General features: G+C 46.4%; 1 protein-coding gene across 1 annotated transcript; it reads left to right on the forward strand.

Moving 5' to 3' along the window:
- Positions 1-12184: 12184 nt before the first annotated feature.
- LOC121875896 (putative protein TPRXL) lies at positions 12185-21254 on the forward strand (the record flags this gene model as incomplete). The annotated part of the gene is made up of 8 exons (XM_042380627.1): positions 12185-12376; positions 18136-18381; positions 18468-18634; positions 18783-18866; positions 19323-19448; positions 19535-19675; positions 20322-20466; positions 21032-21254. Coding segments are annotated over exons 1-8 (1324 nt in total), but the record flags the coding sequence as incomplete, so codon positions are not given.
- Between the last annotated feature and the right edge of the window lie 246 nt (positions 21255-21500).

A 21500-nucleotide genomic window follows, 5' to 3' on the forward strand; every position in this document is an offset into this window, starting at 1 on the left:
ACCTATTACCTAGTGTTGTGAGCGATGACACAAGAACCTTACCTAGTGTTGTGAGCTGATGCCACAACAACCTATTACCTAGTGTTGTGAGCTGATGACACAAGAACCTATTACCTAGTGTTGTGAGCGATGACACAACAACCTATTACCTAGTGTTGTAAGCTGATGACACAACAACCTATTACCTAGTGTTGTGAGTTGATGACACAACAACCTATTACCTAGTGTTGTGAGCTGATGACACAAGAACCTATTACCTAGTGTTGTGAGCTGATGACACAACAACCTTTACCTAGTGTTGTAAGCTGATGACACAACAACCTATTACCTAGTGTTGAGAGCTGATGACACAACAACCTATTACCTAGTGTTGTCAGTTGATGACACAAGAACCTTACCTAGTGTTATGAGCTGATGACACAACAACCTATTACCTAGTGTTGTGAGCTGATGACACAAGAACCACCTAGTGTTGTCAGTTGATGACACAAGAACCACCTAGTGTTATGAGCTGATGACACAACAACCTATTACCTAGTGTTTGTGAGCTGATGACACAAGAACCTTTACCTAGTGTTGTCAGTTGATGACACAAGAACCTTATACCTAGTGTTGTGAGCTGATGACACAACAACCTATTACCTAGTGTTGTGAGCTGATGACACAAGACCTTTTACCTAGTGTTGTCAGTTGATGACACAAGAACTTTACCTAGTGTTGTGAGCTGATGACCCAACAACCTATTACCTAGTGTTGAGAGCTGATGACACAACAACCTATAACCTAGTGTTGTGAGCTGATGACACAACAACCTATAACCCTAGTGTTGAGAGCTGATGACACAACAACCTATTACCTAGTGTTGAGCTGATGACACAACAACCTATAACCTAGTGTTGTCAGTTGATGACACAACAACCTATAACCTAGTGTTGAGAGCTGATGACACAACAACCTATTACCTAGTGTTGAGAGCTGATGACACAACAACCTATTACCTAGTGTTGTCAGTTGATGACACAAGAACATTACCTAGTGTTGTGAGCTGATGACACAACAACCATTACCCTAATGTTGTGAGCTGATGACACAACAACCTTTACCTAGTGTTGGCAGTTGATGACACAACAACCTATTACCTAGTGTTGTCAGTTGATGACACAAGAACGTATTACCTAGTGTTGAGCTGATGACACAACAACCTATTACCTAGTGTTGTGAGCTGATGACACAACAACCTATTACCTAGTGTTGTCAGTTGATGACACATCAACCTATAACCTAGTGTTGTGAGCTGATGACACAACAACCTAACCTAGTGTTGAGAGCTGATGACACAACAACCCTATTACCTAGTGTTGTGAGCTGATGACACAACAACCTATAACCTAGTGTTGTGAGCTGATGACACAACAACTAACCTAGTGTTGAGAGCTGATGACACAACCTATAACCTAGTGTTGTAAGCTGATGACACAACAACCTATTACCTAGTGTTGAGAGCTGATGACACAACAACCTATAACCTAGTGTTGAGAGCTGATGACACAACAACCTTACCTAGTGTTGAGAGTTGATGACACGACAACCTATTACCTAGTGTTGAGAGTTGATGACACGACAACCTATTACCTAGTGTTGTGAGCTGATGACACAACAACATTACCTAGTGTTGAGATCTGATGACACAACAACCTATTACCTAGTGTTGAGAGTTGATGACGACAACCTATTACCTAGTGTTGTGAGCTGATGACACAACAACCTATTACCTAGTGTTGAGAGCTGATGACACAACAACCTATAACCTAGTGTTGTCAGTTGATGACACAACAACCTATTACCTAGTGTTGTGAGCTGATGAAACAACACACCTTTACCTAGTGTTGTGAGCTGATGACACAACAACCTATTACCTAGTGTTGTAAGCTGATGACCCGACAACCTATTACCTAGTGTTGTCAGTTGATGACACAAGAACGTATTACCTAGTGTTGTGAGCTGATGACACAACAACCTATTACCTAGTGTTGTGAGCTGATGACACAACAACCTATTACCTAGTGTTGTCAGTTGATGACACAACAACCTATTACCTAGTGTTGTCAGTTGATGACACAAGAACGTATTACCTAGTGTTGTGAGCTGATGACACAACAACCTATTACCTAGTGTTGTGAGCTGATGACACAACAACCTATTACCTAGTGTTGTCAGTTGATGACACAAGAACCTTTACCTAGTGTTGTGAGCTGATGACACAACAACCTATTACCTAGTGTTGTGAGCTGATGACACAACAACCTTTACCTAGTGTTGAGAGCTGATGACACAACAACCTATTACCTAGTGTTGTCAGTTGATGACACAAGAACCTTACCTAGTGTTGTAAGCTGATGACACGACAACCTATTACTAGTGTTGTGAGCTGATGACACGACAACCTTTACCTAGTAGTTGTGAGCTGATGACACAACAACCCTATTACCTAGTGTTGTGAGCTGATGACACAACAACCTATTACCTAGTGTTGAGAGCTGATGACACAACAACCTATTACCTAGTGTTGTGAGCTGATGACACAACAACCTATTACCTAGTGTTGAGCTGATGACACAACAACCTATTACCTAGTGTTGTCAGTTGATGACACAAGAACACCTAGTGTTGTAAGCTGATGACACGACAACCTATTACCTAGTGTTGTGAGCTGATGACACGACAACCTATTACCTAGTGTTGTGAGCTGATGACACAACAACCTATTACCTAGTGTTGTGAGCTGATGACACAACAACCTATTACCTAGTGTTGAGAGCTGATGACACAACAACCTATTACCTAGTGTTGTCAGTTGATGACACAAGAACCTTTTACCTAGTGTTGTAAGCTGATGACACGACAACCTATTACCTAGTGTTGTGAGCTGATGACACAACCTATTACCTGTATTGTGAGCTGATGACACAACAACCTATTACCTAGTGTTGTGAGCTGATGACACAACAACCTATACCCTAGTGTTGTCAGTTGATGACACAAGAACGTATTACCTAGTGTTGTGAGCTGATGACACAACAACCTATTACCTAGTGTTGTGAGCTGATGACACAACAACCTATTACCTAGTGTTGAGAGCTGATGACACAACAACCTATTACCTAGTATTTGTCAGTTGATGACACAAGAACGTATTACCTAGTGTTGTGAGCTGATGACACGACAACCTATTACCTAGTGTTTGTGAGCTGATGACACGACAACCTATTACCTAGTGTTGTGAGCTGATGACACAACAACCTATTACCTAGTGTTGACAGTTGATGACACAAGAACGTATTACCTAGTGTTGTGAGCTGATGACACAAGAACGTATTACCAGTGTTGTGAGCTGATGACACGACAACCTATTACCTAGTGTTGTGAGCTGATGACCCGACAACCTATTACCTAGTGTTGTGAGCTTGTGACAAGACATCATCCTCTTATATAGAGACCCACATAACAGTTTGTCGAATATGTGGCTGACAACATACTGCATAGGTGGTATAGACAAGACTATGTTCTTTATAGATAGATAGATAGATAGATAGATAGATTGATAGATAGATAGATAAACAGATAGATAGATAGATAAACAGATAGATAGATAGACAGACAGATAGATAGATAGATAGACAGACAGACAGATAGATAGATAGATAGATAAATGAATAATGCTGGTATACAAACAGTAGTAAACAGCTAATCGTGCGCCTTTACTGACCAAACTGATAATGTGTTGAAGGTGTAAGAGGAGGTTTACTGTGCGAATATTAACTAAGGTTTAATGCAGTTAGTGATCTGTTGTTTGTCCGGGTTTATTTTAAGGTTTTATATTTATTATTTGTTAGTTTTTGTTTATTTATTGTAAGTGCATAACTGCCAGGGTTTCTGTCTGTCTCTGTCTCTTGAATATATAATGAATATATGTTTGTATTATTGATAACATCATAAACTGCAAGAATATATTTTTTTTCTCTCTCGAAAACAAAAGCAAACGAGAATTACAAACACTAAAACTTTCTCAGTATTTCCTGCCTTATAATGACTTTCTTGGCTCCTGGGAGAGAGAGAGAGAGAGAGAGAGAGAGAGAGAAGAGAGAGAGAGAGAGAGAGAGAGAGAGAGAGAGAGAGAGAGAGAGAGAGAGAGAGAGAGAGAGAGAGAGAGAGAGAGAGAGAGAGAGAGAGAGAGAGAGAGAGAGAGAGAGAGAGAGAGAGAGAGAGAGAGAGAGAGAGTAGTAGTAGTAGTAGTAGTAGTAGTAGTAGTAGTGCTGAGGCGGATCATCGGAAAGTGCATAATGGAGGTGGTAAAGGACGATGTCAGGGCAGCAGCAGGGAACCTACAAGTGTGTGCTGGCCACCAGGCTGGTGGGGAGGCGGCCATTCACGCCATGAGATTGATATTTGAGCAGCGTGATTGTGAGGCCGTTCTCCTGGTGGATGCTTCAAACGCATTCAACATACTTAACCGCAAGGCTGCACTGCACAACATCAAGATCAAGTGTCCTAGCTTTGCGATGTATGTTGAAAATTCGTATAGGAATCCTTCAGACCTCTACATAGTAAACAACAAGGCTCTACGAGGTGATACCATCCTACAGTCGACCGAGGGAACAACACAGGGGGACCCCGTTGCAATGGCAATGTATGCAATTGGCCTATCAGTGCTCCAACAAGAAATAAAATTTGAAACAACTGGGGTCAAACAAGTGGCATATGCTGATGACCTTACAGGAGCAGGAAAAGTGGAGTGCATCAAAAAGTGGTGGGACCTGGTAACATCGCGAGGTCCACAAATAGGGTACCACCCAAACGCCAGCAAGTCCTTCCTCATCGTGAAGCCAGAACATTATGAACGGGCATTGGAGGTTTTTGGCGGAAGTGAGGTCAAAATAACTAAGGACGGCCAAAGACATCTAGGCGCAGTAATTGGCACTACGGACTTCAAGACCGAGTACGTAGCGGGAAAGGTGAATGAGTGGGTTAGCGAAATCCAAGCTCTATCTGAGATTGCTAACACAGAGCCACATGCGGCCTTTGCAGCATTCACCCATGGAGTCAAGCATCGCTGGAACTACCTGATGCGTACCATCCCTGAGATCGGACCCCTCCTCCACCCTCTGGAAGAAGCTATCAGTGTCAAGTTCATTCCCAAACTAGTGAAACACCCTGACTTAACCCCAGCAGAAAGAACACTTCTTGCACTTCCACCAAGACTGGGAGGGATGGGACTAACTAATCCAGAGGAGATTGCTGACACTGAACATCAAAATTCACTTAAGCTCACGGCAGCCCTCACTGACCACATAATAGCCCAGAATGCAACAGGGGAAGTGGACACCAGCGAAGTAAATAAGATCCGTAGGGCCATTACAACAGATCGGCAGCACTGCCAAAATGACATGTTGCAGCAACTATTGCTGCAGGTTCCAGAAAATTTGACAAAAAAAGTAGCTATAGCGCAGGAGGTGGGCGCCTCGAACTGGTTAACTACGTTACCGATAAGGGCAAATGGTTTCAGCCTTAACAAACAAGAATTTACAGATGCCATTGCTCTAAGGTACGGTTGGCCAGTGGATGGTTTGCCCTCCCAATGCGTGTGTGGCTCTTCCTATGATGGCGATCACGCCATGGTCTGCAAGAAGGGGGGCTTCATATGCATGAGGCATGACGAGGTAAGGGATCTCACAGCAAATATGTTGAAGGAAATCTGCCGGGACGTCATGGTAGAACCGACCCTCCTTCCACTGGATGGCGAGATCTTCCAACACAGGACTTCAAACACATCTAACGAAGCCCGTGTGGACGTCAGTGCTCGAGGATTCTGGACGCAGGGACAGCGAGCTTTCTTCGACATCAGGATTTTTGATCCCATGGCCGCTTGTCACCGTAACCTAGCTCTCGATGCTGCACATAGGAGGAACGAGAACGACAAGAGACGGGCATATGGGGAGAGAATTCAAAATGTTGATCAAGGCAGCTTCACTCCTCTAGTGTTCACAACCTCTGGTGGGATGGGCCCAAGTGCAAGATGTTTCTACGCCAGACTCGCGGAGTTGATCTCCGAACAGAAGCAGTAGCCCAGAAGTTATGTTACAGCCTGGATGAGATGTCGACTGTCTTTCTCTCTCCTTCGGTCGGCTTTGCTCTGCCTCAGGGGAACGAGAGCTTCTGCCCCAACTCCGACAACTGCTGCAGATATTGACTATGAGGCAACTGTCACTGAATGCCGCATAGATCTGCGGCTCAACTAATTTAACACAGATAGGATAGCTACTTATGTATTAGGATATTTAATATTAAGGTAATTAAATGGTGGCGAAGGTGTGGCTATTGGGGGAGGCTGGAGGCCACGTTGTAGTAGTAGTAGTAGTAATAATAGTAATAGTAGTAGTGGCAGTAGTGTTGGAAGTGGTGATGTGGTGGTAGTGGTGTAAGTAGTGATGGTGGTGGTAGTGGTGTAAGTAGTGATGGTGGTGGTAGTGGTGTAGGTAGTGATGTGGTGGTGGTAGTGGTGTGGTGAAGATTGTGGTGGTGGTGGTGGTGTGGTGTAAGTGGTGACGTGGTAGTGGTGTAAGTGGTGGTGGTGTGGTGTAAGTGGTGGTGGGTGGTGAGTGGATGGTGGTGGTTAGTGGTGGTGGAAGTGGTGGTAGTGGTGTAATGACGGTGGTGGCCAGTGGTGTAGTGGTGGTGGTGGTAGTGGTGTAAGTGTGAGGGTGGGTGGTGTGAAGTGTGGTGGTGGTAATTGGTGGTAAGTAGTGATGGTGGTGGTAGTGGTGTAAGTGGTGGTGGCAGTGGTGTAGTAGTGATGGTGGTGGTAGTGGTGTGAAGTGGCGGTGGAAGTGTGTTAGTAGTGATGACGGTGGTAGTGGTGTAAGTAGTGATGACGGTGGTAGTGGTGTAAGAGGTGGTGGTAGTGGTTGTAAGTGGTGTGACGGTGGTAATTGTGAAAGTGGTGATGGTGGTGGTGAGTGGTGTGTGTGAAGTGGTGGTGGTAGTGGTGTAAGTAGTGATGGTGGTGGTAGTGATGAAGATTGGTGGCAGTGGTGTAAGTGGTGGTGGTGTGAGTGTGAAATTGGTGGTGTAAGTGGTGGTGTTAGTAGTTGTAAATAGTGGTGAGGTGTGTGGTGTAATTGGCGGTGGTAGTGGGTGTGAAAGTAGTGGTGTGAAGTGTGGTGACGGTGGTAGTGGTGTAAAGTGGTGGTGGTATGGTAAGTGTGGAGGGTGGTGGTAGTGGTGTAAGTGGTGTGGTAATTAGTTAATAAGTGGTGGTGGTGTGGTGTAAGTAGTGATGGTGGTGTTAGTGTGGTGTAAGAGGTGGTGGTAGTGGTGTAAGTGGTGATAATTGGTAGTGGTGTAGTGTATTGATGACGATTGGTAGTGTTTAGTAGTGATGACGGTGGTAGTGGTGGCAACAAGTAGTGATGGTGGTGGTAGTGGTGTAAGTAGTGATGACGGTGGTAGTGAGGTGTTAGTAGTGATGACGGTGGTAGTGGTGTAAGTAGTGATGGTGGTGGTGAGTGGTGTATGGTGGTGAGGTAATTGGTGTGAAATTGTGGTGGTAGGTGGTTGTAAATGAGTGTGTAAGAGGTGGTGGTAGTGGTGTAAGTGGGTGATGGTGGTGTGGTGGTGTAAGGTGTTAGTGGTGTAGAGGTGGTGGCAGTGGTGTGAGGTAGTGGTGTAAGTAGTGAAGAGCGGTGGTAGTGGTGTAAGAGGTGATGACGGTGGTAGTGGTGTGTGCTGAAGTAGTGATGACGGTGGTAGTGGTGTAAGGCGGTGTAATGGATGTAAGAGGTGGTGGTAGTGGTGTTGTTAGTAGTGATGACGGTGGTGAGTGGTGTAGGCGGTGGTAGTGGTGTAAGTGGTGGTGGTAGTGTGGTGTTAGTAGTGATGACGGTGGTAGTGGTGCTTGTAAGAGAGGTGGTGGCAGTGGTGTTAGTAGTGATGACGGTGGTAGTGGTGTAGAGGCGGTGGTAGTGGTGTAAGAGGTGAGGTGGTAGTGGTGTTAGTATTAGTGATGACGGTGGTAGTGGTGTAAGGCGGTGGTAGTGGTGTAAGAGGTGAGGTGGTAGTGGTGTTAGTAGTGATGACGTGGTGTGAAGGCCAGTGGTGTAAGTGAGGTGAGGGTGGTAGTGGTGTTAGTGGTATTGAGCGGTGGTAGTGGTCGTTGTCAGCGGTAATATAAGTAATAATCATAATGGTAGTGATAACAGTCAGTCGTTATGACCACCATATACACAATCATCCTCACCTTCACACCATTAAGAGGTCGAATAATAACATCCACAGTGAGGTCAAGAGGTCAAAGAAAGAAGTGTTCGACCCGTGAAAATACTACCCCCTTAACAAGGCTCGACCCGTTACAAAACTACCCCCTTCCCAACAAGGTTCAACCCGTGACAAAACTACCCCCTCCCCAAGATAGTTTGAGGCATGACAAATCTACCCCCTCCAAACATAAGGCTCGACCCGTGACAAATCTACCCCCTCCCAACATAAGGCTCGACCCGTGACAAATCTACCCCCTTCCCAACATAAGGCTCGACCCGTGACAAATCTACCCCCTTCCCAACATAAGGCTTGACCCGTGACAAAACTACCTCCTCTTCTCCTTGGTATCCGTAATGGGTTTGTTTACTCCCGTGGTGGTCATTCAACACACGTCTGGGTAGTTATGATCGTTAGGGCGGCCTCCAACTGGGCAGTTAGCTCCAAGAGTTATTGTTCTCTGTTGACTCCATGATGAGGTAAGTGACATTTATAACTCTTTATGGGCATATTTGTCTGTCGAACCTAGCTATCTGTCTCTCTGTTTGTCTATCTGTTTATTTGTGAATATATCTGTCAATCTATCTCTAACTATTAAATTGGTTATCTATCTATCTATCTATCTAACTCTCTGAATCTCTAACCATTAATCTAGCTATCCATATTTATCTGTGTGTGTGTGTGAGAGAGAGAGAGAGAGAGAGAGAGAGAGAGAGAGAGAGAGAGAGAGAGAGAGAGAGAGAGAGAAAAAAATTAAGTTAATGTCAGACAGAACTTATAAAACTTTTGTGAGTCAGGAAGTGCTGTTAAGAGCCTCTGGCTAACGTAACGTAACGTAACATAAAATAGTGTAACATGACGTAGCTTAGTGGAACGTAATATGACATAACTTAGCGTAACATAACATTGCATAAATTAATGTTAGATAACGTAACTTAATGCTATGTAACGTAATCTAAAATTCCTTAGCGTAATGTAAAGTTAGGTGAGGTAGCATGATAATCCTCTCCCTCTCTTTTCCCCTCTCCTTTACCCTCTTCCTTTCCTTCCCCTCGTCTTCTCCTTTCCCTTCTCCTCCTTCCTCTCTTCCCCCCCTTTCCCCTCTCCATCTCCCTGCCATCAGTCTTTTCATTTAAACAGTTGTTTACCTGGGAATCTCACGATACCTGGTTTAAAGGACAATTCTGGTAAAAACAATCATACCTGAAAAACTTTCCCCAAGATTGTTACAGTAAATTATCATACAGTACATAATTAAAGACATTGGATTAATTAAAGCTATTAAAATATAATCATGCAGACATCGTAAATAATATTGTAAACAAATTACAAAGTAATATACAGTAAAGTTGTAGACCTCAGTTGGCGTACTGTGGACGGACGACTAAGTCAGGTTGGCAGAAGAATCAGCAGAGTTGGGAGTGTCGCTCGCCATCTATGAGCGGCCATCTTGACCTGTTGGGTGGTCATCTCCCCGACATCCGGTATGGCCGCCGTGAAGAGGTTCCACAGTCGTGAAACTCTGGCCATGAAGGACCTCTGATGCTGATCGGCTCGTGACCTCGCCGCCTCCACCAGCTGGACGCTCGAGAGCACCGTTCTCGTGCTCCTCTGAGGAGCTCGTAGGGGCAACCTGAGTCCTGTCAGGTGAGGTGCCTATTAGACCTGGGCCTCGTGGAACACCGCCAGGGCCGCCACATCTCCCCGGTGCTCCAGAGAGTCCACGGTGGTGACGATGTCATGGGGAGGGTGTGAGGCAGAATCCATCAGTCGCAGGGCTCGCCTCTGTATCGTGTCCAGTTTTCCAATGTGGGAAGGAGCGCTGGACATCCACGACAGGGATGAGTACTCTAAATAAGGCCTTATCTGAGCCTTATAGAGCGTTAGGATCCCACTGTGGTCAAGGAATCTAGTCAACATTCTCAGGACGGAGACCCCGAGTGAGGCCTTACGGGCGCAGTTGTTAAGGTGTTTGTCGAACCTCAAATGTTTGTCTAAGTCCATTCCGAGGATGGTCATGTAATCCAGGGGTGGCAGAGGCACCTCCACAAAGAGGATTATATCCTTCACGATGTGGGCGGCCACCGGGGAGCGGGATATCACCATCACTTGTGTTTTCTGAGGGGTAAAATTCACCTGCCAACGCGTACCCCATCCATGGATCAACTCCATCGGTTGGTTTACCTCTGAACTGCTCGCTGGCTATCCTGGCGGGGATAAGAACACGGTAGGGGGCAATTATCAGCGTAGGCCGATACCACTGGCATGTGTTGCAGGAGGTCGTCAATATAGACGTTCCATAAAATCAGCCCCAGAACAGATCTGACCGTTGACGCCAACTCTGAAGGTCCTCCCTCTCCTCCTCTCCCTCCCCCTACCATCCATTCCTCTCCCTCTCCTTCTTCTCTCCCTCTCCTTTCCCTGTCCGTCTCCTTTCCCTCTCCTTGCCACCTATCTCTTCTCCCCGTCTCTTCCCTTTCCCCACTTCTCAAAGACACACAGACATACAGAAAAACAAACAGACAGGCTGATAAAGAAACAGACAGGCGAACATACAGATAGACAAACAAACAAACAGGTGGTATTCCTATACACCCCCCGGTAGAGGTGGCGAGGCATAACAAGGATGAATAACAGTGATTATTAAACGTCTTTGATATAATCTTCACACCAGACAACACAGAGTGACGGAAGGACGGAGAGATGGAGGATTAGACGGAAGGAAGGAGAAATGGACGGAGAGGAGGAGGAAAAGACGGAGAGAAGGAGAGATGGAGGAATAGACAGAACAGAGGAGAGGAGGAATGGGTGGAAGGAAGGAGAAGGAGGAATGGGAGGAAGGGAGGAGAGAAGAGGAATGGAAGGATGAAAGGAGAGAAATAACCCGACATTCCTCCCATTTCCTCCCTCTCTCTCTTCCTCTATCCCCCCCTTCTTCTCTGTCTCCCTCTCCCTTTCTCTGCCCCTCCCACTCCCTCCTTACTCCCCCTTTCCCTCACTCCCTCCCTCATTCTCTCCCACACACACACACACACACAGGGTTGTGATACGGGGCCACTACACCAATTGCCTCCTTTATGACTCCTTTGTGTCAGGTGAAGGAGTTGTGTTTTTGTGAGTACCATAATTTCCCTCACTTACCGTGGGGAAAATTCTGTCTTTTACACGTCATTAGGAATTTGTGTGTAGTGTGTTGTTATTATTATTATTTTTATTAGTATTATTGTTGTTGTTGTCAACAAAGTTGGATGTTTCTTACGAAATAAAGAATACTGATTACAAATGTGGCCTTAGTTTTGCTGTATCACTTCTAGTTGTCAACATATTAATTATACCTAGATATTTGAACAGTCAAACTTACTGACATAGTCAGGGATCTTGAGCTCTCGAAGCAAGAGAGAAAATTGTGAAGTTGAAGACTCCAGCAGTGGCGCCTCCTGCACAAGGACGGTCATGTTACTCTCTTCAGTGAACATAAAGAGTCTCATTAAGTTCTTCAGTGTGGAGCAGTTCAGTGTTTTACTGCTGTGGTTTGATGGTCTTCTAGATGCACAAGGTTCATAAGGCTGATCCATATTAACAGTTACCTACCATACCAATGGCTCACTGTGGTACTTAAATCCATCAAATATACTGAATTTCAATGGCACACATGGAATCATAGCCCTACTCATGAGCTCAGAATATGGTTTTACAAATTATGGTTGTTACTTGTGTGTCTAAGACAGTCATTACCAGACTAATGTTTCATTATTGGGCTCCACGTGAGACATACATCCCTCGTAAGAAAAAGCTGCAACATGAATCACTTTGGATCTAGCAGTGTGTGTGCTTACCACCGTGGTACACCAAGCAAGTGATAATGAAAAACATTATGAACGTATTACTTAAAGATGGTGAAGGTTTAAAGTACCTCAGCCAGAAATTCACAAACATCAGTACCGCTAAATCGAAGAAAGAGATTTTCGTGGGATCTCAGGTTCGTGAAGTTCTCCTGCAGCGTCATGCATCTATTGAATACAAATGGAACTTGAAGAAGACTTTCTTTCAGTCAGTTACAGCGCTTGTACTCAACATACTTAAATTTACTAAATGTAAGTGTTTTTATTTCCCAACCAGATGAAAAGTTAAATTGGTTGATTCCTCTTCTTCTTCTTCTTTCTTCTTCTTCTTCTTCTTCTTCTTCTTCTTATTCTTATTCTTATTCTTATTCTTATTCTTATTCTTCTTCTTCTTCTTTCTTCTTCTTCTTCTTCTTCTTCTTCTTCTTCTTCTTCTTCTTCTTCTTCTTCTTCTTCTTCTTCTTCTTCTTCTTCTTCTTCTTCTTCTTCTTCTTTCCTTCTTCTTCTTCTTCTTCTTCTTCTTCTTCTTCTTCTTCTTCTTCTTCTTCTTATTGCTGTTGTTGTTGTTGTTGTTGTTGTTTTGTTGTTGTTGTTGTTGTTGTTGTTGTTGTTGTTGTTGTTGTAATGATTATTTTCATTATTCGTGGCATTCCCTTATTCCGCCTCTCCCAGCGTCCATCTGTATCTCTTTCTACCCATTCCCCATCCCTCTCTCCCACACTATCCCTCTCTCCCACACTATCCCTCTCACCCACCCTCTTTCTCCATCCTCTCTCTCCCACACTATCCCTCTCACCCACCCTCTTCCTCCCCATCCCTCTCCCCACACTATCCCTCTCACCCACCCTCTTCTTCCCCATCCCTCCTCTCACCCACCCTCTCTCCCCACACTATCCTTCACCCACCCCTTCTTCCCCATCCCTCTCCCACACTATCCCTCTCACCCACCCTCTCCCACACCATCCACCCACCCACCCTCTTCTTCCCCATCCTCTCACCCACCCTCTCTCCAAACTATCCACCACCCACCCTCTTCTTCCCCATCCCTCTCTCCCACACTATCCCTCTCACCCACCCTCTCTCCCACCTATCCACCTCACCCCTCTTCTTTCCCCATCCCTCTCACCCACCCTCTATCCCTCTCACCCACCCCTCTTCCCCCATCCCCCCACCCACCCTCTTCCCCCATCCCTCCACCCACCCTCTTCTTCCCCATCCCTCTCTCCCACACTATCCCTCTCACCCACCCTCTCCCCATCCCTCACCCACCCTCTTCCCCATCCCTCTCTCCCACACTATCCCTCTCACCCCACCCTTCTTCCCCATCCCTCTCCCACACTATCCCTCTCACCCACCCTCTTCTTCCCCATCCTCTCTCCCACACTATCCCTCTCACCCACCCTCTTCTTCCCCATCCCTCTCACCCACCCTCTTCTTCCCCATCCCTCTCTCCCCCTATCCATCTCACCACACTCTTCTTCCCATCCCTCTCACCCACCCTCTTCTTCCCCATCCCTCTCTCCCCACCATCCCTCTCACCCACCCTCTTCTTCCCCATCCCTCTCCCACACTATCCCTCTCACCCACCCTCTCTTCCCCATCCCTCTCCCACACCATCCCTCCCCACCCACCCTCTCTTCCCCCATCCCCCTCCCACACTATCCCTCCTCACCCACCCTCTTCTTCCCCATCCTCTCTCCCACACCATCCATCTCACCCACCCTCTTCTTCCCATCCCTCTCTCTCCCCACACCATCCCTCTCACCCACCCTCTTCTTCCCCATCCCTCTCTCCCACACTATCCCTCTCACCCACCCTCTTCCAACCAGCATATTTTTCCACCCCTCTTCTTCACTATTTTCTTTCTTCTCTCCCATCACTTCTTCCTCTCTTCCACCCCTCATCTGCTACCTCCCCTCTCTCTCTCCACTCCACCCCTCCCTCCCTTTCCCATCCCCTCATATTCCACTCCCTTTCTCAGTCTTCCTCCCTCCCCACTCACTCTCCCTCCTTCTTCCCCCTCTCTCTCGAGCCTCCTCCTCTCACACTCCTACTCTCCCTCGCTTTTTCCCTCCATTCACACTCTTACACCTTTCCTCCTCCTTCCCCCCTCACACTCACATCCTTCTCCCTCCCCCTCCTCCCTCCTCACATCCTTCTCCTCCTCCTCACTCTCACATCCTTCTCCCTCCCTCCTCCTCACTCTCACATCCTTCCCTCACTCTCTCACTGAATCCTCCCTCAACCCACTCCCTCCTTCCCTCTCACTCTCCCTCACTTTTCTTCCACCACCTCATCTCCTCTCCCGCCCTTACCCTCCTTCAACCCCTTCCCTCTCTCTCAACCTCCCTCACGCCCTCCTTCACCCCCCCACCTCTCTCAACTCCTCCCTCACGCCCTCCTTCACCCCCACTCTCTCAACTCCTCCTCCCTCTCCTTCACCCCCTACCCTCTCTCAACTCCTCCCTCACTCCTCCTCCTTCACCCCCTACCTCCTCTCTCAACTCCTCCCCTCACTCTCCCTTCACCCCTACCTCTCTCTCAACTCCTCCATCACTCCCTCAACCCCTCCCCACTCCCCTCAACACTTCCCTCAATCTCTTCCTCCCTTTTCAACCTCTCCCTCACTCCTCAACCTCTCCCTCACCTCAGCCTCTCCTCACTCTCTCACCTCTCCCTCACTCCCTCCCAACTCTTCCTCAATCTCCCTCACTCCCTCAACCTCCCCCACCCTCAACCTCCTCCCTCACCCTCAGCCTCCTCACTCTCAACCTCTCCTCACCCTCCCAACTCTCCTCACCTCACCTCACCCCTCAGCCTCTCCTCACCCTCCCCACACACTCCCAGGAAGATTTTGCCTCCACAGTCAGCACAGAGGCAGGATATGGACGATCGAGGCACAAATCCCGGGAGCACGATCCCACCTGCCGTCACCGTTCACAAGGCTCTGGGAGGACGTGATTCTTACGTCTGTGTGTGTGTGTGTGTGTGTGTGTGTGTGTGTGTGTGTGTGTGTGTGTGTGTGTGTGTGTGTGTGTGTGTGTGTGTGTGTGTGTGTGTGTGTGTGTGTGTGTGTGTGTGTGTGTGTGTGTGTGTGTGTGTGTGTGTGTGTGTGTGTGTGTGTGTGTGTGTGTGTGTGTGTGTGTGTGTGTGTGTGTGTGTGTGTGTGTGTGTGTGTGTGTGTGTGTGTGTGTGTGTGTGGTGTGTGTGTGTGTGTGTGTGTGTGTGTGTGTGTGTGTGTGTGTGTGTGTGTGTGTGTGTGTGTGTGTGTGTGTGTGTGTGTGTGTGTGTGTGTGTGTGTGTGTGTGTGTGTGTGTGTGTGTGTGTGTGTGTGTGTGTGTGTGTGTGTGTGTGTGTACTTGCATCTGTGTGTTTATCTGTCTGTCTATCTTTCTGTCTATCTATCTGCCTGTATATCTATTTGTCTAGCTGTCTATTGATCTCTATGTGTCTATCTGTCTATCTGCATGCTTATCTACCTGTATGTGTCTGTCTGTCTATGTATCTGCCTGCCTGTCTGTCTGTCACCTATCTCAAAACCTCCTCAGGACAGTAAGACTCTTATACTCTTGGACGAAAATAGACCAAAGGGAGCAGTTCATTTATAGCTTGTCTGTTTGTTTGGCGTGCTCTTCCTCTCTCTCTCTCTCTCTCTCTTTATCAACACCATCAACTCCCTCACAGTCGCCCAGGAGATTGCAAACGTTGCTGATCTTGTCTCTGAAAACGTTCCCCGCCATCACCGTCTCAACACCAATGATTCTCCAGAGGCAAACGTTTGTAACCCAATCTAACCTAACCCAACCTAACCTAACTTAACCCAATCTACTAATTTCACCCAACCAAACCTTACTTAACCTAACCCAGCCTAATCTTATCTAACTTAACCCAACGTAAACGTGTGTAAAGTGTGGTAGTGGAGAGGTGTTAACTGGACAGTAATGAGTATGAGTCAAGGTTAATATATGTTTTAATGAATAAGTTGTCATATAATTTATTTTTCAGGTGTTTAAAAATATCTTTTTTCATATATATTTTTACGTATATATGTGTATATCTTTAATCCATCTATTTATTTAGAAAAAAAAAAAAAGAGAGAGAAAAAGAGAGAGAGAGAGAGAGAGAGAGAGAGAGAGAGAGAGTAATCTAATGTGGGAGGGAGGAAGGTAGAGATGGAAGAGGAGGAACAAGGGAGGGAGAAAGCGATGGAGGAATGCAAATAAAGAAAAATAGAGAACTGAAAGAAAAAGAAAGAGAAGAAAAGGAAGAAAGAAAGAAAGAAATACCATAAATTCCCTAAAGTGCAAAAATAAGTCCAAATCCGCCACCATTCCCGACTATGGTAGCGCTGCCCTCATGAATAAATTACCATACAGCCTCGACAAATATGTATTGATATTATGGAAGGGAAACATTATGATTCCTATGACATTTTCCTCAATGGTGATTTTCATGGAGTGGAGGACAAGGTATTTTAACATTGTGGTGCGGTGTGGTAGTTATGGTGCGGTGTGATAGTTATGGTGCGGAATGGTAGTTATGGTGCGGTGTGGTAGTTATGGTGCGGTGTGGTAGTTATGGTATGGTATGGTGGTTATGGTGCGGTGTGGTTATGATGCTTTCACTACTACTACTACTACTACTATTTCTCTGGGAAGGGGTGGCCTAGGTCAGGGGAGGAGGAGAAGGAAGGAGGTTTTTAGTCCTCTCCATCAGCTCACACAACAACACCTGTGACGTGATTTTCCCCTCACATAATATCCCCCACAACATGTGTTCGTCTCACCTTCACGTTATAATCAAATTCACCTTATTTTTGTATTTACATTTTTGAACAGATGATTTTAAGAGCAGTTTAATGTTGCTTTGGTACATGTCAATGAGAATACATGTACAGGTATAGAGACAAGTCACCTCTTCCTCTTCCCCTTCCCTTTTTCCTCTCCTCCCTCCCCATTCCACCTCTCACCTATTTCCCCTTCCCCTGTCTCACCGTCAGCCCTCACCAGGTCTCACAGTACGACAATCTGGGCACGAGACAATTGGCAACTCCCAAGGGAACTCACGGACTCCTTCCCTCCCTCTCTCCCGGTAGTTGATCAGTATTGGTGGCCTGGCGGGCGTGTGACATACTTTTCCCTCCCTCTCCCTCCCCAGCACCCACCTTCCCCCCACACCTCTTAGAACCACCCCAGGGGCACCACCGACCGACGTGTTAAGTTTGGAGGAGAGGAACCAAAGATGTGAGAGCAGTATGTTCACGACGCAGACAGAATGGCAAACACACCAGACAGACTGACAGAGAGCCTTAACACTAACATAATACCGCTGTCAACTCATCTTACCCACCAAACGAAGACTATCTATTAATTTACTATTATTTATATTTGTATTATTTTTTATGGAGAATTATATATATTACGATTTATATTAAGAGCAATAAACATGACGCATGAGATGATGATGTGTTAACGTGTGAAGTCTGAACAGTTCGGAGGTCACGTTTGTATGTCTGTCTGTTAATTTTTTGAATATGTAAAAGTTAAATTTCAACTGACATCTGAAATCGGAGAAAGTTCATTAACGATGATATAAACTAGATTACGATACTTTAGTGCTGGACTCATTCGTGCAAATATATAATTAAATGCATTAAATCCTGTGAAGACGACACTACCACGCTACCACACACGTGTACACGCATCACCTTACACTTGTTCACCTCCAGACACTCAAAAATAAAATTACTTTATTTCCACTCGACACTGCACCAAACCTAAAGGAGACAGTATAGCGCTATCTATAGGGGCCAAGGAGCTCAACGACCCATTCCATCAGTTCAGAGACTCGTTCCAACAGTTCAGAGACTCGTTCCAACAGTTTAGAGATCTTCTTCCAACAGTTCGGAGACCTGTTCCAACAGTTCAGAGACTCCTTCCAACAGTTCAGAGACTCGTTCCAAAATTAGAGATCTTTCCAACAGTTCCGAGACTCGTTCCAACAGTTCAGGACTCCTTCCAACAGTTCAGAGACTCGTTCCAACAGTTCAGAGACCTTGATCCAACAGTTCAGAGATCCTTCCAACAGTTCGGAGACTCGTTCCAACAGTTCTGAGACTCTTCCAACAGTTCAGAGACTTGTTCCAACAGTTCAGAGATCTCTTCCAACAGTTCGGAGACTCGTTCCAACAGTTCAGAGACTCTCACAACAGTTCGAGACTCGTTCAACAGTTCAGAGATCTCCTTCCAACAGTCCGGAGACTCTTTCCAACAGTTCAGAGACTCGTTCCAACAGTTCAGAGACTCGTTCCAACAGTTCAGAGACTCCTTCCAACAGTTGGAGACTCCTTCCAACAGTTCAGAGACTGTTCCAACAGTTCAGAGATCTCCTTCCAACAGTTCTGAGACTCGTTCCAACAGTTCTGAGACTCCTTCCAACAGTTCAGAGACTCGTTCCAACAGTTCAGAGATCTCCTTCCAACAGTTCGAGACTCGTTCCAACAGTTCAGAGACTCCTTCCAACAGTTCACAGACTCTGTTCCAACAGTTCAGAGATTCCTTCCAACAGTTCGAGACTCGTTCCAACAGTTCAGAGACTCCATTCCAACAGTTCAGAGACTCGTTCCAACAGTTCAGAGACTCCTTCCAACAGTTCGGAGACTCCTTCCAACAGTTCAGAGACTTGTTCCAACAGTTCAGAGATCTCCTTCCAACAGTAAGGAGATCGTTCCAACAGTTCTGAGACTCCTTCCAACAGTTCAGAGACTCGTTCCAACAGTCAGAGATCTCCTTCCAACAGGTCGGAGACCTTCCAACAGTTCAGAGACTCTTCCAACAGTTCAGAGACTCGTTCCAACAGTTCAGAGACTCGTTCCAACAGTTCAGAGACTCCTTCCAACAGTCTGGAGACTCCTTCCAACAGTTCAGAGACTCCTTCCAACAGTTCAGAGATCTCGTTCCAACAGTTCAGAGATCGTCCAATAGTTCGAGACTCGTTCCAACAGTGCAGAGACTCCTTCCAACAGTTCGAGACTCCTTCCAACAGTTCAGAGACTCCTTCCAACAGTTCAGAGACTCCTTCCAACAGTTCAGAGACTCGTTCCATTAGTTCAGAGACTCATTCCAACAGTTCAGAGACTCGTTCCAACAGTTCAGAGACTCGTTCCAACAGTTCAGAGACTCTTCCAACAGTTCAGAGATCTCCTTCCAACAGTTCGGAGACTCGTTCCAACAGTTCAGAGACTGTTCCAACAACTTCACAGACTTGTTCCAACAGTTCAGAGATCTCCTTCCAACAGTTCGGAGACTCGTTCCAACAGTTCAGAGACCCGTTCCAACAGTTCAGAGACTCGTTCCAACAGTTCAGAGACTCTGTTCCAACAGTTCGGAGACTCCTTCCAACAGTTCAGACCTTCCAACAGTTCAGAGATCCGTTCCAACAGTTCAGAGATCGTCCAATAGTTCGGAGACTCGTTCCAACAGTGCAGAGACTCCTTCCAACAGTTCCGGAGACTCCTTCCAACAGTTCAGAGACTCCTTCCAACAGTTCAGAGACTCGTTCCAACAGTTCAGAGACTCGTTCCATTAGTTCAGAGACTCATTCCAACAGTTCAGAGACTCGTTCCAACAGTTCAGAGACTCGTTCCAACAGTTCAGAGACTCCTTCCAACATCCGGAGACTCGTTCCATTAGTTCAGAGAACCTGTTCCAACAGTTCAGACTCGTTCCAACAGTTCAGAGACCTGTTCCAACAGTTCAGAGACTCGTTCCAACAGTTCAGAGATTCGTTCCAACAGTTCAGAGACTCGTTCCAACAGTTCAGACTCGTTCCAACAGTTCAGAGACTCGTTCCAATAGTTCAGAGACTCGTTCCATTAGTTCAGAGACTCGTTCCAACAGTTCGAACTCGTTCCAACAGTTCAGAGACTCGTTCCAACAGTTCAGAGACTCGTTCCAACAGTTAAGAGACTCCTTCCAACAGTTCAGAGACTCCTTCCAACAGTTCAGAGATTTGTTCCAACAGTTCAGAGACTCGTTCCAACAGTTCAGAGATTCGTTCCAACAGTTCAGAGACTCGTTCCAACAGTTCAGAGACTTGTTCCAACAGTTCAGAAACTCGTTCCAACAGTTCGGAGACTCGTTCCAACAGTTCAGAGACTCGTTCCAACAGTTCAGAGACTCCTTCCAACAGTTCAGAGAGTCGTTCCAACAGTTCGGAGACTCCTTCCAACAGTTCGGAGACTCCTTCCAACAGTTCGGATACTCCTTCCAACAGTTCGGATACTCCTTACAACAGTTCGAGACTCGTTCCAACAGTTCAGAGACTCGTTCCAACAGTTCGGACTCGTTCCAACAGTTCGGAGACTCGTTCCAACAGTTCGGAGATTTCCAACAGTTCAGACTCGTTCCAACAGTTCGGAGACTCGTTCCAACAGTTCGGAGACTCGTTCCAACAGTTCGGAGACTCGTTCCAACAGTTCGGAGACTCGTTCCAACAGTTCGGAGACTCGTTCCAACAGTTCAGACTCGTTCCAACAGTTCGGAGACTCGTTCCAACAGTTCGGAGACTCGTTCCAACAGTTCGGAGACTCGTTCCAACAGTTCGGAGACTCGTTCCAACAGTTCGAGCTGGTTCCAACAGTTCGGGACTCCTTAACAGTTGAGACTCGTTCCAACAGTTGAGAGACTCCTCCCAACAGTTGAGAGACTCGCTCCCAACAGTTGAGACTCGTTCCAACAGTTCGAGACTCCTCCCAACAGTTGAGGCTGTTCCAACAGTTCAGAGACCCCCAACAGTTGAGAGACTCGTTCCAACAGTTCGGAGACTCGTTCCAACAGTTCGGAGACTCGTTCCAACTGTTCGGAGACTCGTTCCAACAGTTCGGAGACTCGTTCCAACAGTTCGGAGACTCCTCCCAACAGTTGAGAGACTCGTTCCAACAGTTCAGAGACTCCTCCCAACAGTTGAGAGACTCGCTCCAACAGTTCAGAGACTCCTCCCAACAGTTGAGAGACTCGCTCCAACAGTTGAGAGACTCGTTCCAACAGTTCAGAGACTCGTTCCAACAGTTCGGGGACTTGTTCCAGTTATTGGAAGCACCAGGTGTGTACAGGGATATAAATAGACCAGGTGTGGTAATGAGGCAACAGGTGTCGCCTTCCTGACTACGAACATCCACACCTTCTCTATTTTAATTACGTAACCTACTAACTACGACTATCCACAGCATAAGGCAGGAACAAACACAGCTAATTGGTCCATATGTTCTCCACAGTCACCACGACAACCCCCTCACGGCGGCTATGTACTAGAGTGAAGTTTGTTGATATGGGTGAGCATAAGTCGACG

The sequence above is a fragment of the Homarus americanus genome, unplaced genomic scaffold (genome assembly GCF_018991925.1).
Source record: "Homarus americanus isolate GMGI-L3 unplaced genomic scaffold, GMGI_Hamer_2.0 scaffold32834, whole genome shotgun sequence".
Taxonomy (NCBI): Eukaryota; Metazoa; Arthropoda; class Malacostraca; order Decapoda; family Nephropidae; genus Homarus; species Homarus americanus.